The 17,497-nt window shown below is 34.8% G+C and overlaps 1 protein-coding gene across 3 annotated transcripts in view; it reads left to right on the top strand.

Annotated features, from left to right (window-relative positions):
- The window catches only part of JAK2 (Janus kinase 2), a 121,762-nt gene extending 107,260 nt beyond the window's left edge, over nt 1–14,502 (top strand). For all 3 annotated transcript variants that reach the window (XM_030294265.1, XM_030294264.1, XM_030294266.1), the window contains 6 exons: nt 890–1,079; nt 1,921–2,045; nt 2,218–2,390; nt 11,045–11,162; nt 12,500–12,613; nt 13,059–14,502. In XM_030294265.1, the coding sequence (XP_030150125.1) occupies nt 890–1,079; nt 1,921–2,045; nt 2,218–2,390; nt 11,045–11,162; nt 12,500–12,613; nt 13,059–13,166 (828 nt within the window). In that variant the 3' untranslated portion in view covers nt 13,167–14,502. The remainder of the gene's footprint in view (nt 1–889; nt 1,080–1,920; nt 2,046–2,217; nt 2,391–11,044; nt 11,163–12,499; nt 12,614–13,058) is intronic.
- The last annotated feature ends 2,995 nt before the right edge of the window (nt 14,503–17,497 follow it).

Below are 17,497 nucleotides of genomic sequence, written 5' to 3'. Positions count from 1 at the left end.
AAATTGACATTTTTTCCACTGCTTATTAGAGCTTAAATCTAGTGAAGGTGACCCCTTCAAAAGTGTCTGCTGCAGCGTGTATGAAGGACCTTTGAAATGTCCATATCCTTTCAACTGCGAGTTCCACTTTTAGCAAATAAATCAACCTTGTATTAGTCTGCTCAGGCTGCTGTAACAAAATACCATACACTGGGGGGTTAAACAACAGATATTTATTTCTCATAGTTCTGGAGGCTGAAAGTCTAAGGTTAAGGTGCTGGCAGGGTTCAGTTTCTATTGCATACTCTCTTCTTGGCCTCCCTCCATACGGCCACCTTCCTGGCTGTGTCTTCATGTGGTAGAGAGCTCTGGTGTCTTTTCCTCTTCTTACAAAGGCACCAGCCATATCGGAGTAAGGCCTTACTTTATGATCACCTCTTCACAGGCCCTGTCTTCAAGTACACTCCCACTGGTAGTTAGGGCTTTATCCTAGGAATTTGGGGGAAACACAGACACTCAGTCCGTAACAGACCCTTCCTTGTTCCATCCAGCTCACTGGCAGTGATATCAAAGGGTATATTGTGAAGAAGCAAAGATCATCCTGGAAATTAGTGATAGAGATTTAGGAATTATCTTGGCTTGTCTTAATAAATCATGTTCATGATTTGTTTAAATGCTTGTTTGAAGTTGTTTATATTTCAGCCTATAATTCCTTTTGAAGAAATCAAATTTATAGATTTACTACCTACCTGTTGAAATATTATTTCCTTTTCTTATTCTGAAAGTTGCCTAACGTAAGCTTAGAGATATGTCTGCTAATTCTAGCTACTGGAATTTCGCCTAATTCAACTTCATTAGTAATTTCTCTGGAAAACTTGAGATTTCTATCCTCTTGTGATGTGCCGTTTAGGGCAATTTTGGCAGTGTGGAGATGTGCCGGTATGACCCTCTACAAGACAACACTGGGGAGGTGGTGGCCGTGAAGAAGCTCCAGCACAGTACTGAGGAGCACCTGAGAGACTTTGAAAGAGAAATTGAAATCCTTAAATCCCTGCAGCATGACAACATTGTCAAGTACAAGGGAGTGTGCTACAGTGCTGGTATGTTGCCCATTGAAACCTATTTTGAACTCAAGGTATGTCCTTGGCATCCTGGGTAATAGAAACCTATAATGTCTCAAGGTCTGGACTTCTAATATGCCAGTGACCAAGGAGAGAAGTGTTTATGTCACTGCAGATTGTGCTTGGTGATTGTGGGCTAAATGTTTGTTTATTTTTGAGGGTGTGGGGAAGGCAGAGAGAGAAAGAGTATCTCAAGCATGCTCTGACCTGTCCGTGCAGAGCCTGATGACAGGCTTAAACTCACAAACCGTGAGATCAGGGCCTGAGCCAAAATTAAGAGTTGGAGGCTTAACTGACTGAGCCAACCAGGCACCCTTCTATGAAAATATTTTTTAAATTGGATACTTTTTGCTCATTACAGATGAGGAGAAAGGAAATTTTCATCAGCCTATTTGGGTTTGCAGAAAGGGTTACATAAGATTAAACCATAACTATTTTAAAGCTTCTTTTCCTTACTTTATTTATTTATTTATTTATTTATTTATTTATTTATTTATTTAAATATGAAATTTATTGTCAGATTGGTTTCCATACAACACCCAGTGCTCATCCCAACAGGTGCCCTCCTCAGTTCCTCAAAAAATTAAAAATAGATCTACCCTATGACCCAGCAATAGCACTGCTAGGAATTTACTCAAAACTTTTTGATTCAAAAAGCTTGTGTTCTTAACTATTACATCACTTAATTTATAATCAAGTTTTGTCACCTCAGACTCAGAGTTTATATATTTTAAGTCATTTTTATGTATGTTTGTTTTCTATTCTCTAACAATAAAATGTGACAAAGTAAAATATTGTGTTCCCCTTTGTATGTTAAAAGGCCGGCGTAATTTAAGATTAATTATGGAATATTTACCATATGGAAGTTTACGAGATTATCTCCAAAAACATAAAGAACGGATAGATCATAAAAAACTTCTGCAGTATACATCTCAGATATGCAAGGTACTTAATATCCTGCCTATTTGTTGTAAGTAAAGAGAACATGCTAAAGTAATTGTTACAAAGTCCTCTAGAGTTTTTCTTTGATAATTAAGGAAACATATAGAGGAAAGACCATTTAAATTATTTATCTTTGTAAAACTTAGCTGAAATAAAAATGTTATTTCATCCATAGGGCATGGAGTATCTTGGTACAAAAAGGTATATCCACAGGGATCTGGCAACAAGGAATATATTGGTGGAGAATGAAAACAGGGTTAAAATTGGAGATTTTGGTTTAACCAAAGTCTTGCCACAAGACAAAGAATACTACAAAGTGAAAGAACCTGGTGAAAGTCCCATATTCTGGTGAGTATATTTTAGCGAAAATTTACTATTATTCATAGTTTATCATTTATATATTTATAATAATAGCAAAAATTTATCATGCTTACATTGGGCTAAATGCATTTCATGGATTATCTCATCTAATCTCTACGACAACCCTTGGAGAATATGTATTCTGTCCATTTTAAGCATATCTGAAGTGTAGACAGATTAAATAGCTTGCTCAAGGTCAAAAGACCGACGAATGGCAGAATTAGGATTCAAAACCCAGATAGTCTGTTCTCAGAATTTGTGCTTTTAAGTTTTCTTTTTTTTTTTTTAAATATTTTTTTTAGTGTTTATTTTTGAGACAGAGAGAGAGTGTGAGTGGGGGAGGGGCAGAGAGACAGAGACAGAATCTGAAGCAGGCTCCAGGCTCTGTGCTGTCAGCACAGAGCCCAATGTGGGGCTGGAACTCATGAACCAGGAGATCCTGACCTAAGCTGAAGTCAGACACTTAACTGACTGAGGCACCCAGGCTCCCCTAAGCGTTCTTAACCATGATGGTGCTTTAATCCAGCATTAACTGAATATTTTATAGCAATTTGAAGCTAAAGGTAGTTTTTTCAAGTTTATGTATTTTGAGAGATACAGACAGAAAGTGAGCGAGGGAGGGGCAGAGAGAGGGAGAGAGAGAATCCCAAGCAGGCTCCACGCTGTCAGTACAGAGCCCAAAGCAGGGCTCCAACTCAAACTGTGAGATCATGACCTTGAGCCGAGACCAAGAGTCAGATGCTTATCCGACTGAGTCACCTAGGTGCCCCAAAGCTAAAGGTAATTTTTGATCTTCACTTAAAATTGTGAATTGTGAGGAGCATACAAACCTGATTTTTTATGTGGAGTACATTGTTGTTTTTATTGATTTGTGCTTCGATGCAAGGTCTTTTTTTATGTCTTAGTTCATTAATGGTGCATTTTGTTTTATAGGGATGAATCGCTGAAAATGTATTTAAATGTTTTGGTTTGTGATAAAATCTAAATAGACTTTAATTCTGGTTTATTTATCTGCTAAAATAATAGTATTAAGATTATGTTGTTTAAATCGGATGTTTCTGTTAAGGGATGGGTTTTGTTTTGGTTTTATTTGCATTTTTATGTTTTATTTACATTTTGGGTTTCTGACTTGCAAGTTAGAATTACTAATATAAACACTAAAACTGTCCATTTATGAAAGTTTGAGGTTCATCAGACTTATTAGAAATATATAGATTATTTAGTTAGCTACTGCTAAGTTCATTGCCCATCCATATCTGTTAGTTATCTTCATTTATTTTATATCTGTAAATTTTACAACTTATCCCAGCTATTACAAATCATTAGTCTGGAAGGAAATTAGGTAAGAAAACACAAGTGATTTAGAACAAATGGATTATTGCTGAGTGTGGAACCTACTTGAGATCCTCTCTCTCTGCCTCTCCCCTGCTGGCACACTCTCTCTTTCTAAAGAAAAAAAAAAAAAAAAAAAGAATGGAAACTAGAAATACTGATTACTACTGAGGAATGTGATTAGGAGAGACTTCACATTTCACTTTACACACCCCAGTGTCATTGGAAATAAAATTAATGTGCATAAAAAAGGATGTGGTATATATGTACAACGGAGTATTAGCCATAAAATCAATGAAATCTTGCCATTTGCAAGACGTGGATGGAGCTGGAGATTATTATGCTAAGTAAATAACTCAGAGAAAAACATATACCATATGATTTCATTCATGTGAAATTTGAGAAACAAAACAAATGAACAAAGGGAGAAAAAAAAGAGAGAGACAAACCAAGAAACATATTCTTATATACAGAGAACACACAAATGGTTATCAGAGGGGGATGTGGGGGTTGTTAAATGGGTGATGGGGATTAAGGAGTGCACTTGTGATGAGCAGTGGGTGTTATATATAAATGTTGAGTCACCATATTTTACACTTGAAACTAGTATTACTCTGTAAGTTAATTAACTGGTATTAAAACAAAATCTTATTATACAGAAGAGTAATATTTAATGACATTGTGAGTATTTTAAAGAAAAGCCCTTATCTTTTAGAAATGCATACTGAAATAATTATGACTGAAATACTCTCATGTCCATAATTCACTTCATATCAATTCAGTGGGGTAGAGATGGGGGTGGCTAATAAAACAAGGCAGGAAATGAATGTCTATTGTTCTCTATTTGTGTATGTTTGAAATTTTTCAGAATAATAACAGTTTTAAGGAATATCCTGGTGATATCATCATCTAATTATTTTTAGAGTATAAGGAAACTACAAAATAAGACTCATCTAAACTTATCTGCTTTGGACATGTCCATTGATACATGAGTTTAATTCTTTTTTTCCAGGATGAGAAATTAAAGAAGTTAAATGGAATTAACTAGAAATCCATAAAGATTAGTTATATGGATTTTAAGCAGTTTGGGCATACTTAACAAATACAATCTGATAAACATTTATTAAGTTTCTACTGTTCCAAACACCATACAGGGAGCTTGGGATATGAAGATAGGGTTAGCATCAGAAAAGCAACAACAACAACAACAAACAACTGTGCCTGGTTACTAAGAAAACCGAACTAAAAAGGAAATGTTTGATGTGGCAGGCATATTCAGCCGACAGGTCCACTACACATTATCCCTTCCCTTTCAGAGCTCATAGATTAAAAAAAAAAAAAAAAAAAAAAAAAAAAAAAAAAAAAATCAAATGTGTGGTCAGTCATTGCAATCATTATATCATAAGTGCAATAATGAAGAATATAATGGGAAAACATAAGAATGTGGATATTTCCCCTGAGGGTTTAAATTAATCAGAGAAAACTACAACCAGGAAGTGACATTTCAATTATTGATTAATAGTTTACCAGGTAGAGAAGAGCAAAGGTGTTCCCTGAGGAGGAAGACCAGAACTAGAGGGGCAGGGACTTGGAAGTGAGTGGCACAGTCCCAGAGCAAACGGGGAGTGATGGCGGCCCGAAAGGGATTGAGCCTGGTGCGCCGTGTTGATGAGTTCAAGCCTCATTCAGTAGACCGTGTGTAGGTAGGAAATTACAGGCCTCATCCAAGGGAATATCATGTTGAGATTCATATTTTAGGAAGAGAGATCTACTTTTGGTGGAGAACAGAAATTCTCAAAGTGTGGGGACACCAGATTCTCGTTTTAGGGGGTCCAGGAAGTCAAAGGTATTTTCATAATAACACTAAGAGGTTATTTGTGTTTTCACTCTCATTGTTTCAACTAATAATGTAGAATAATTATAACAATATAAAGTTATGTGAAATTGTTCTCTCTTGTTTTCTCTCAAAGTATCTTTTTGTACTGAACTCACCTTTCTTTGTGAGTTATAAAGTGCCTGTATGATGAGATGAAGTGAGGTGGATGGCGTAAGCCTTGTGACGTGGTGTTAGGATCATCTGCATCTGGGCTGTGGTTAACCACTAGTTACTGAGACCCAAGAAAGCAAAACTGTGGATGAGGGGGGGAGCTACTGTAAATTGAAATTAACTTTTAAATTTCCTGTGACCACAAAACTCAGAAGTATTCACATTTTTCTTCTGGGTTGGGTTATCATTGAAGTTATTATCAGGATACAGTGTTCCAATGCAATACAAATAAATTACAAATTGGATAATTGTTTAAAGTTTTTTATTGGAAGCATTTCTTTTTTTTATGTTTATTTTTGAGAGAGAGAGAGAGAGAGAGAGAGAGCAAGCGAGCACAAGCGAGGGAGGGGCAGAGAGAGAGGGAGACAGAGAGTCCCAAGCAGGCTCCAGGCTCCGAAAGCTGTCAGCACAGAGCCCTATGTGGAGCTTGAACTCAGGAACTGTCCTGAGCTGAAGTCAGACGCTTAACCGACTGAGCGCCCCAGGTGCCCCTGGAGGTATTTCTTAATAAGATAAATGGAGCTATTTTCCCCTCCGATTAGTTCATATATCCCTGTATGAATATTAATTTCTATCATGGGACCAGATTCAGCTTAAATTCTGTTTATTTTGCCTTTTTGTAGATGTGAACACTGAGAAAAGTTGTGTAAATAAGTATATAGGAATGGAAAGAGTTTTGTTATAACAATATTCATTTCTGTGACTCTTTCTGAGATAAGGAGCAAAAAAGTATATAATGAAGTACCATTAAAATTTATCTCTTACCTGGAAACTTCATTAAATCCATTCTTTTTTTGAATTTTATTGAAAGTAAAGAATTAAACCACTTGATTTTCAAAAGTGAAATCATTAAAGTCATTCAATTTCTCAATTTCTGGGAAGTATACTAAAAGTTTTTTAAAAATCTGACTTTATTGTTCAACTCTAGAAGTAAGTGTGTTAAAACTGTGAAATATTAGGGGCTCCTGGGTGGCTCAGTCTGTTGAGCGTCCGACTTCGGCTCAGGTCATGATCTCGTAGCTCGTGAGTTCGAGCCCCACGTCAGGCTGTGTGCTGACAGTTCAGAGCCTGGATCCTGCTTCGCATTCTGGCTCTGTCTTCTCTCAAAAATAAAATAAAACATTAAAAAGAAAAAACTGTGAAATATTATTTAAAAAAATAAATTGCAGGACACATGTGTGGAGGCATGTTTATAATAAAGCATATTCACCAGAGCACCTTCCTTTCAAGATTCCTTCTTTTCTAATTTTAAATATTCAGTTTCATACTTAATTTTGTATTTTTTGTTATAAAGAAAGGTCCCAAATTATGTAAGCTTTGGGCCCTCTATTTCTCCCTGCATGTCTGGAAAAATAAATCACAAGGGCAGCCAAGATAAGCTTAAGATGATACATATCTTGTATAATTAATCTTACACTGTTATGAAAATAAGATAAGTCCTTTCTTATTACTTAGTTTGCAATAAATAATACAGAATAAAACGTAGCTAAGATTAGAATGTATGAAGTAATGTATACGGTAAAATGTTTATTATTCCTTTAGTAATTGTGTTGGGGAGACATATGTATCAAACTGATGTTTGACTTTGGAGAAACATTAAATAAGTTAGTGTAAAAATCAGAAATAACATCATTTTTATCATGATCAAAATTTTCCTGTGTATTTAATGGAATGGAAAGCTATATACTGCCAAAAACTAATTAGGCCGTTGGAATAGTTTTATTTTTATATTAGCAAGTGTTAAATGTTTTATATAATGAAATGAGACTAAATTTTGTATAAATATTTCAGATGTATGAGTTGATAAAATAGGTTTTAACTAATTTATTGAGTAATGAACACTAAATCTGAAGTATTAAAGAGAACTCATACAGTTTTTATGCATGAGATATAGCCATCATATCTTTTAAACAGTTATAATTTCATGTAATCTTGCTATCTACATTGCTTTTGTTATTCAAAAGTGCTCTTTGTTTTAAGCTAACAACAAGTTTTAGCTTGTCCTAAGTGTTGGTGTTAAGAACTGAAGGAAGGGCACCTGTATGGCTCAGTCGGTTAAGCATCCGACTTCTGCTCAGGTCATGATCTCACGGTTTGTGAGTTTGAGCCCCGCATCAGGCTCTGTGCTGACAGCTCAGGGCCTGGAGCCTACTTTAGGTTCTGTTTCTCTCTCTGTGCCCCTACCTTGCTCACGCTCTGTCTCTCTGTCTGTCTCTCTCAAAAATAAACAAACATTAAAAATTTTAAAAAAATAAAGGAAAAATGCTCCTGCTAGAATATTTTTCTGTTGAAGCAGGCTTTTGGATTCATGGAGGATCCACGCTGAGCTGGAGCATGCTTAAGATTCTCTCTTTCTCCTGGGTGTGCCTGGATGGCTCAGTCGGTTAAGCGTCTGACTCTTAATATTGGCTCGGGTTGTGATCTCATGGTCATGAGATTGAACTGTGCATTGTGCTCTGTGTTGACAGCTTAGAGCCTACTTGGGATTCTCTTTCTCCCTCTCTCTTTGCCCTTCCCCTGCTTGGTCGGTCTCTCTCTCTCAGAATAAACAAACATTAAAAAAAAAATTCTTTCACTCTCCCCGTGCCCCTCTCCCCCATTCATATGAGTGCATTCTCTTTCTCGCTCTCAAATCAAAAGAAAAAAAAAAACCTTAAGATTTCCACCTGGGAAGTAAGCTAGATTGTTGATGGCATTCAATGCATAAGGAAAGTAAAATAACCAGCAGGTTTTGGAAAAGTGGGAATGGAGTTCTCTTTGCCTAAAGAACCTTATTTAACATGGAAGTGTTCAGTAAGTCGAAACACAAAAGAAAGTTCAAAAATATGGTTATAAATTTAGGAGACATTAGTATATAGGTGGATGAATATTATCTAATGGAAAGTTTTGACAAAAAGAGGTTTGATGATAGAACCTTGGGAAACCCTAACTTAGAAAATGGAGAAGGAAAGTGTTGGGGAAATATAATTAGAAATGAAATCTCCTCCCAATTCAGTAAACCTCTGCACAAAGATAGAAAAGAAAGTTTTATTACTGAATAAGCTTTAACCCTGAGCGTCATGTGCATCACACAAGTGATCTGCTAAGAGACTGTAAAGACAAGAAAGAAATCTCACCTCCTTCTGTGGCCAAGCAGATTCAACCCATTACGTACATGTTGTCAATATAAACAATAGCTAGTCCTCAAGTAAGAGAACTTGACATCACACATAGTTTATCTTAAGTGACTGTGTTAACTAATTGTCATCACCCACAGGACAGATAGACTTCTCATATTTTTATGGGAGGAGATAGTTTTGCAACTTGGAAGGAGGCACCTGTCGGAAGTTAAACTCCTACTGTCCCACAAAAACTGGGAGGTTGGGTGCTATTTCTTTGATGATTACATTCCGGAGAGGTGGTTCCCAGGTTCTTGAGAAGCATTTTTGGATCATACAGCTGGCAAGAGGCTTTTAAGCAAAAGCTTTAAAAAAAAAATTACCTATATTTCAAAAGACACAAAGAATTTACAATGATAAATTTTCTAAAGTAAATGCTCTAAGAGGAGAAAGAGTCTTTTCCCTCATTTTCCACAGGGAGAATTGATTTTTTTTTCCTTTGTGATTTGTATTTATCCTTACGTAAGTGACGGGAGAGAGGAAAACAGCCTTGGAGATGACGGAGGAAATTGTAGACAGTGCTTTCATGAAAACCAAAGGAAGAGACTGTTTTGCAAATGTTGGGGAAATAGAATGTCTTCAAGAATGTTTTATTCCATTTGTGGGATAAAACTAACATACATTTAAAGATAAGAATTTTTTAAAAACTTAATATATATAAAAAAGCATGGTTAATTCTATAGTATCGACAATAAATACTATAGAAACTGAGTAACATGAGCTCATTAAGACCTTGAGTAGTCAGAGAAGGATCTGTGGAAGTGAGGAAGCTTAAATCGGATTTTGAAGGAGGTACTAAATTTGCATAATTCATATAGTTAATCTCACCAGTCTAAAACAGATCTTTGTCACTATCCTCTATAATAAGGATAACTTAACAATGGAACCATGATATTCACATTCCATTAGCCCAAATCCTCCCTTGGATAGTGTTGAGACTTGAGTAGACAATGACACTGTTTTCCCCAGTGACTTTGCTTCCTTCTCCCACCACTTTTTTTTTAAGTTTATTTATTTTGAGAGAGAGAGAGAGAGCGTGAGCAGGGGAGAGGGGGAGAGAAGGAGACAGAGGATCCAAAGCGGGCTCTGTGCCAAGAACAGAGAGCCTGATGCAGGGCTCAATCTCAGGAACCGTGAGATCATGATCTGATCTTATCATGACCAGAGCAGAAGCTGGATGTTCAACCGACTGTGCCACCCAGGCACTCCTCCCTACCCCCTTCTGATTAACAGGTGCTTATATTAATAGCTTTTAGTCTTGTTCCAGTTTAGAAGCTTTTTTTTTTTTTTTCCAGTTGGAAACTTATCTCGATTCATTTCAAGTTTTAGCTTGCAAAGAGCAGCTTATTTTATTTTTTTTAAATTTCAGTACCTGGAAGGTACTTTGCAGGTACTTTAGAGTTCCAGGAAGGTACTTAGTTATCTTTGTTTGGCAGTTTCCCAAGACCATCCGCAGGCTTGATGATTCACTAGGAGGACTCCTAGGACTCAGCATACAGTCATATTCATGGCTATGATGCGTTTCAGAGAACAGATATAAAGTAAAATCAGTGAAGGGAAAAGCCATCTGAGGCAACACCTGGAGGAAAACACAAACTTTCAGGGTCCTGTCCCAGAAAAGTCACACGGGACACATGTAATACCCCCAACAAAATCTCTGCCTGGCATGTACCACAATTCCAGACTGCCAGAAGGAAGACAGGTGTTCATTGTAAACCATATTGTTTGCAGAAACATTTCAGGCACAGTGAGCCTCCCTTACCATTTAGGAGCTGTGGCAGCCCTTTAGAAATCTAGTTCCCAGGCGCCAGTCACTTGTCAACCTTGCAAGCGAGCGTTTTTGAGGATGGCAGCTTTAGGCCTACTTATGTTAACTTTTCTTTATACCCTTTTTAATCCAGTGATTTTCAGGTTAAATTTAGAGTTGGCATATCACATAATTTTTTTTTCTTTAATGAAGTCTAGTTCATTACATTCGTCGTACAGCGTAGTGATTCGACAAGTCTGTGTTACACTGTGCTCACAAGTATAGCTATCATCTGTCACCATACAGTGCTATTATAATTCAAGAAACCGTCTTACAAATGCTTTCCATACATTTATAGGTATGCTCCAGAATCACTGACAGAGAGCAAGTTTTCTGTGGCTTCAGATGTTTGGAGCTTTGGAGTGGTTCTGTATGAACTTTTCACATACATCGAGAAGAGTAAAAGTCCACCAGCGGTCAGTGTGCTTTTTATTTACCGTCGGCTTTTTTTAACATGGGAAAAGCTTCTCCCAGAGAATAATAGTAAGCTTAGGACTCATTTTATACCCTCTTATTGGTGATTTGAAGACAACATCCAACAAAATAACCCTAAACTTGTTCATTAAATTAACTTGCATTTTCAAAAGGTTTTTAGTAAACCTAATTAATTGATTCATTCCAGAAGTTATTGAAAAAGTTAAACGTTTAAAAATAGTTTTCCCTGTCTATTCTATATTTTTTTAATAAAGGATAATTAAAAAAGGAAAATATCAGAAACTATATCCTTACAATAAAATGCTATCCAAAAGTTCGAAATTGTATTTGTGGTAAATATTTACTAATACAAGTAAATATCCATGCTATAGTTCCTTTCCATTTTTCCATTTTTCCATTTTTCCATTTTTCATTTCTTTTCCATTTTTCAGTCTTTTAAGTAATACTTCAATGAACATAGTGAACATTGTCATATATAAATATTTATCTCTTATCACCTTAGAATAAAAGTGTAATTATAAGTAAAAGATTAGGAACTCTTTCAAACGTTTTTGATTATTTCGAAATGTTTTTCAGAAAAGCTATACCAGATTGTACTCCGAATAACAGTGCATAAGAGCATACATTTTATCATTTGCTAGTATTTTATGCAGTTTTTTCAAATTGATAGAAGTTATAGTTATTTGATTTTAATTTGTATGTCTCCCATTAGTGTGATTGAGTACATAGTTTTTGGGTATTTGAAATCAGTATATGTGTGTGTGCATTATCTCATGTGCTTTTGCCCTTTATTATGTTAGTAATTTTTCTTACCAGCTTGTAAGAATTCTCTGTATTTAAATAAGCGATGCGTTTGTTGTAAATGTTTCTCTAGCTCATAGTTCAGACTTTAATTTTAGGAATTTTGTACATACGAGCATTTTATCTCCATTGCATTTATGCTTAAATATTCATTCTGTGTTCTTTTTATTATGTTCTCTTTTACAATCTAAATTTTATTTCAGCTGAAATATAATATGATGTGTTAAGACAACTATCAAAAAACCAAAGTAAACATCTTTTATTTCACTTCTTTTGGGCTCTTCTCAGGGAATTTGTGTCAAATATATTATAGTTATGGAAATGGCACTGTCTTTTCTGAAATATGACTAAAAGGAAGGTTTGATCTTCAAAATAGTCTGTTTTTAAAAGGTTTCAAGCATATAGGAAAACATACATATACAGAATTTTTCACATTTACTAGAAGTTGAGAAAGAATTCTGGTTCAAATTAAATATACCAAAATAAAAATTTATTGAAAAGTGGATTTATATTGCAGGAATTTATGCGTATGATTGGCAATGACAAACAAGGACAGATGATTGTGTTTCATTTGATAGAACTCCTAAAGAATAATGGAAGATTACCAAGACCAGATGGATGCCCAGATGAGGTAACAAAAAAAAAACAAACATTTTTTTTTTGAGAGAGAAGAGCCCGTGTTTTCAAGAGGTGGAGCGGGAGAGGGAGAGGGAATCTTAAGCAGGCTGCACTCAGCCTGGAGCCTGAAGTCAGCCTCAGTCCCACACCCCGGGATCATAACCCACACCAAAATCAAGAGTTGGATGCTTAACTGACTGAGCCACCCAGGCGCCCCCCACAAAACATTTTTTATCCACATTCATCAGATGTTTTCATTCCCTTTTCACAAGGATTTCACGTCACTTGATGACATTTAATTTGCTAAGCTTTTGGATAATCATATGACTGTGGATCTAGGCATAGCCATGACATAAGCCTACATAGGAAAATTAAGTTAGTTCTCCGTTCATGTCTTCATCAATTAAAAGGTGGCACCTTGTGTTCCTTATAATTTTGGTTTATTTTCTCTTTTATAGATTTATTTGATTATGACTGAATGCTGGAACAATAATGTAAATCAGCGCCCCTCTTTTAGAGACCTAGCTCTTCGAGTTGATCAAATAAGGGACAACATGGCTGGATGAAAGAAATGAACTTCGCTCTGAGACCAAAATAGACTTAACAGAACAAAGTTTTGTATTTCACATTACTGTGGACTATTATTACATATACAATTATTATGTACATCATGATGCTAGCCAGCAAAGATGTGGAAATATCTGTTCAAAACTTGCAAAATTTAGTTTTTCTTCACGAGGACATCAGTAAAAGACATTGATGAAAAGACCTTAGCAAAGAATTTTATAAGCAGTTTCACAGACCCAATCAGTTAACATCACTTTTCTCTGGCAAAAGAAAAAATAGACTTTTTTGAACTCAGAATTTTGAAAGATGAAAAAATTGTAATGTAAATTTTGCAATGCTGAAGATGCACAGAATACATATGTACAGTTTTTACCACAGTGAATGTATAATACCTTGGCATCTTGTGTGGTGTTTTACACAAGGGCTGGTGTTCATTAATGTTTTCTAATTTTTCCATAGTTGACCTACAATAACATCACTATACAAATTATAATGCTCAGATAATTGAATAAGCACCTTGTGTTCTTGTTCATTTATATCACTGGCCAGCAATATAAGCAGATGTACACTTTTAGCTTGTAGTTCTATGTACTGTAAATATTTTTCAAAGCAAAGGGAACAAATATTTAGTTTCACTTGTATAGGAAATTTCCCTGACCCTAAAGAATACATTTTGAAATGGAACAAGTTTACAAAGATACAACACAATCTATTTTCTTATTTGTCTCCCTTGTATTTGTTTGTGGTAAGTATGTTTTTAAAATAGAATTATCTCCAAGTTTTTCTAAGACTATAGTGAATAGTTTTCTTTAAAAATTTTGAGATTACAACGTGAGGAATATTGTCATCCATTTAGCTCTTGGCTGCTAATAAGATTCTTCAATCCCTGGGACTTTGGTCATGCATTAAATTGAAGCATAAGCCATAAAATAGATTGTTTTTTAAATGTATATGCTTATTGAGATGCCTGATAGGTTAGGATTTTTTTTTTTTTTTTGCTAAAGAATATTTTAGGGATTTCAGAAATCCTTGAAGACATTTCCTTTTGTTAGAGATTCTTATATACAAGGGAGAAATGAGAATAAATTGGTGAAAAAGTATGCTTGTTAACTTTATTCAAGAATGCCAGTAGAAAATTCATAATGTATGTGTCTAAGAAGAATGAGAGTATACATGTAAGTGTTGGTTGTTGTCGTCCTTTGTTTTAGCGCTACTCCTCTTTAGACGCTGTACCTAAGGAGTGTGGTATGGTAGAGGGGCAGTCTGTGTGTGTTATTTATACAAAGTTTAAAATACTTAGTATTTCAGTCAAAAAGAAAATAGTTTCTTACTTCATTTTCAGTGGTATACGCTATTTTTTTTTAACTTGTACTTAAGGCTTTGGATTATCTATTTTTTGGAGCTGGCTTTGAAATGCAAATTATATAAGAAAATGCCTCATACATAAAGTTTGAAATTTTTTGGTGGGAAGGAAGAAAAGGGAAGAAATGCTTTTTACATTATCTTTAAAGCATTTTAGTGGTAACCAAATGCAGAAAACATCTAAAATGATAGTATATTAGATTTTAAAAGATTTCTGATATCGTGATGAAAGTTGAATATGATTTTTATTTGTAGACTCCTCAAGGACCTGTGTACATAATGCAATTAAGAGATCCCCCGTGCTGCTACTTTACAAGTCACAAGTAGCATATCGTATAATATGCTTGATTTCGGAAACTTAAGTGCTGAAAAGTGGATTTTTAAAGGTTTATAACATTTTGTTTGTTTTTAAAAACAAAGGTATTAACTAGATTGCTTTAAATTTTTCTTTCTTAATGTTTCACTTTTTAGTTTTAGGGAGAGTAATCCCATATAAACATTCTGAAGTTTTTAGAGTGGGATGACTACCTTATTATAAAATTCTGAGTTTGCAAGAGAATTATTGTTCACTGAGGATTTGCAGTGTTTAAATTTTTATTCTGGTTATACATAAAGAGAAATTAACCTGCACCTGTTCAGTTGGTTCTGCACAAGAAACAGGTAATTATCGTACCAATTAATGCCAAAATGTTTCTTCAAATGAATATTCTTAAGAAATGAGGATAAAGGTTTTCTTAGATTTCTACAATTCTGTAAATATTGCCGTATATTAAGTTATGTAGTCTTTATATAAATCATTTGATGCGTCCATGGCTCCTTACTTTGGGAAATAGTGATTGTTTCACGTCACCTATGTATATGCTGCCAGTAATACTATAACTTGCTGTGAAAGAGTGCTTTCTCATGACTCAAGACTTCTGCTTCAAAGTCAAGTGAAATTTTTATCACAACTATAACTTCTGATGTTTAAATTTTATTTAAATAGTTTTATTATGGAGTAGACATAAGGAAATACCTACAGTTCTATACCTGGGGAGCCATTCTCCATGGGGTGGCATTACGTGGTCACTTTATTGAGACTGTGTTATTTTCTCCATCGTGCGTTTAGCATGTTTCTACAAAACTGAAATACCGACGTAATAAATATTCCGAAGTTATTTTCTTTTGTATTGTCACCTAACCAAGGAAGTGGGGCGCACACCCTGATTTAGGGATATGCAGAGAAAGCCTTTCATCACAGTAAACATATCTTTCAATTTTAAGAAGCACTTCCTAAGACTGCCATCAACTACTCTGTGCTCTTTATGACCATTTCTGTATCCACTCCAGTTCTGGTATTTAAATTATTTCTAATGAAAGTTTTTCTAATGTTTCAGTACCACTTATTACAGATCTTTGGGTTTTCTGTATTAGAATAAGTAATAACAGTAAGTATAAGTCAGCAGGATTAGCCAAACAAAAGGGTGGGTTATATGTGACACGCTTCATTCTATTTGAGAAAAATATCACAGTACGGATCTGAGAAAATACTTGGCGTTTACTCCCAGATTTGGGTTGGTTGTACTTAATTTCAAGATAACTAGCACTAAGTGTTTCATGATGCTGACAGGAACATTCAGAGAGATTTCAGAATGACAGAGAAGAGAATTTTAAAACTTTCATATTAATCAAATTTATTTAATATGCATATCATATAGCCTTTAACTCTTCATATGAATCAAATTTTTAGTAAAATGCGCATTATAGCCTAAATATTAAATTACCTAATTTTGTGATTTATCAATTTTGTTTTACTTTATTACTGTGTATTATTTTTTTAGGTTAAGAAGTTAATTTCTATTGTATTTATGCCATATGGGATTGCTTGGGTGGTGCAGGCCCTAGAATACTGTTCTTTTTCAGTCTTCCAAATCTATAAGGAAATGCCTTATTTCTAACTGAAACACCAGTCTTTATTAATATGGTTTTAAAAATTGTTAATGATCATTATTCCATCATAAGTCCTTTCTTTGCATAGCAGATTGCTTAACATCCTGTTTTTTTAATGTAACTATAGCAGGTTCATAAAATAAGCGTTAGAAGAGCTTTAAGAGGGCCTGTTCCAGTTATCCATATTCTTAGATTGCGTTAATGGTTTTAATTTTAATACTTGCCTAGGAAGCACGCCTATAGATGCTATTTACTGGGGTCAAGCAGGTCGGTTTTGAGCAATGTGAACAGAAGCATAGCTTTTAGATATGACTCTTGGTAAATAACAGTAAACAGAGCGAGGTCACAAGGTAAAGATGCTATATAGCAGGATATTACCGAGACAGCAGGCAGGTGAGAATGCAAATCGTCAGCACACGTGAGAAGACATTATCAGAACAAGTGCTAGAAAGACAAATGAAAAGTATACAGTAGAAAAATTTTTTGATCAATTGCCCTTTCAAGTACAGCTGTATACACAGATGAAAATGTTCAGATGCTTTTCACACACAAAAGATAATCAGGTGGATAGTATTTTTAATGAAAAGGCTTAGGTTCTTTTAAATGCTTGGAGTGTATATGAATCTCTGAATGTGAATTTTCCAGTAGCATGTATAATATTGTGAGTCAGAATTTATTCACTAGAATTAAAAATATTAGAGATTAAGGAAATTGTAGTAAAGAAAATAAAATGAGAAAGATAAATCTAATCCTTAAGGCACTCAGTTGTGAAAATATGTACTTGAAATTTTCTTTTTTGACTACTTGAAATACACAGATGATACTTTCTTCCTCTGCATAATAGTTTTGTTGAAGGTTGCTATAGCAGTGAATCTTTATAGCTATCTCAAATTTTAAGTACATTAAAACAAAGTTTATTATTTTATGTCCTTAGTAACTTTTAAGACCCCTCAATGTTCGGTTGGAGAAAAAAGGAAGATTGTTTACAGAATCAAAGACTTCATTTTGATTCTTAGGAACAAATAACTGAACTCTCTAA

Source organism: Lynx canadensis, chromosome D4 (assembly GCF_007474595.2).
Source record: "Lynx canadensis isolate LIC74 chromosome D4, mLynCan4.pri.v2, whole genome shotgun sequence".
Lineage (NCBI taxonomy): Eukaryota > Metazoa > Chordata > Mammalia > Carnivora > Felidae > Lynx > Lynx canadensis.
The sequence above is the reverse complement of the archived record's forward strand: the minus strand, read 5'-3'. Positions and strand labels throughout refer to the sequence as shown.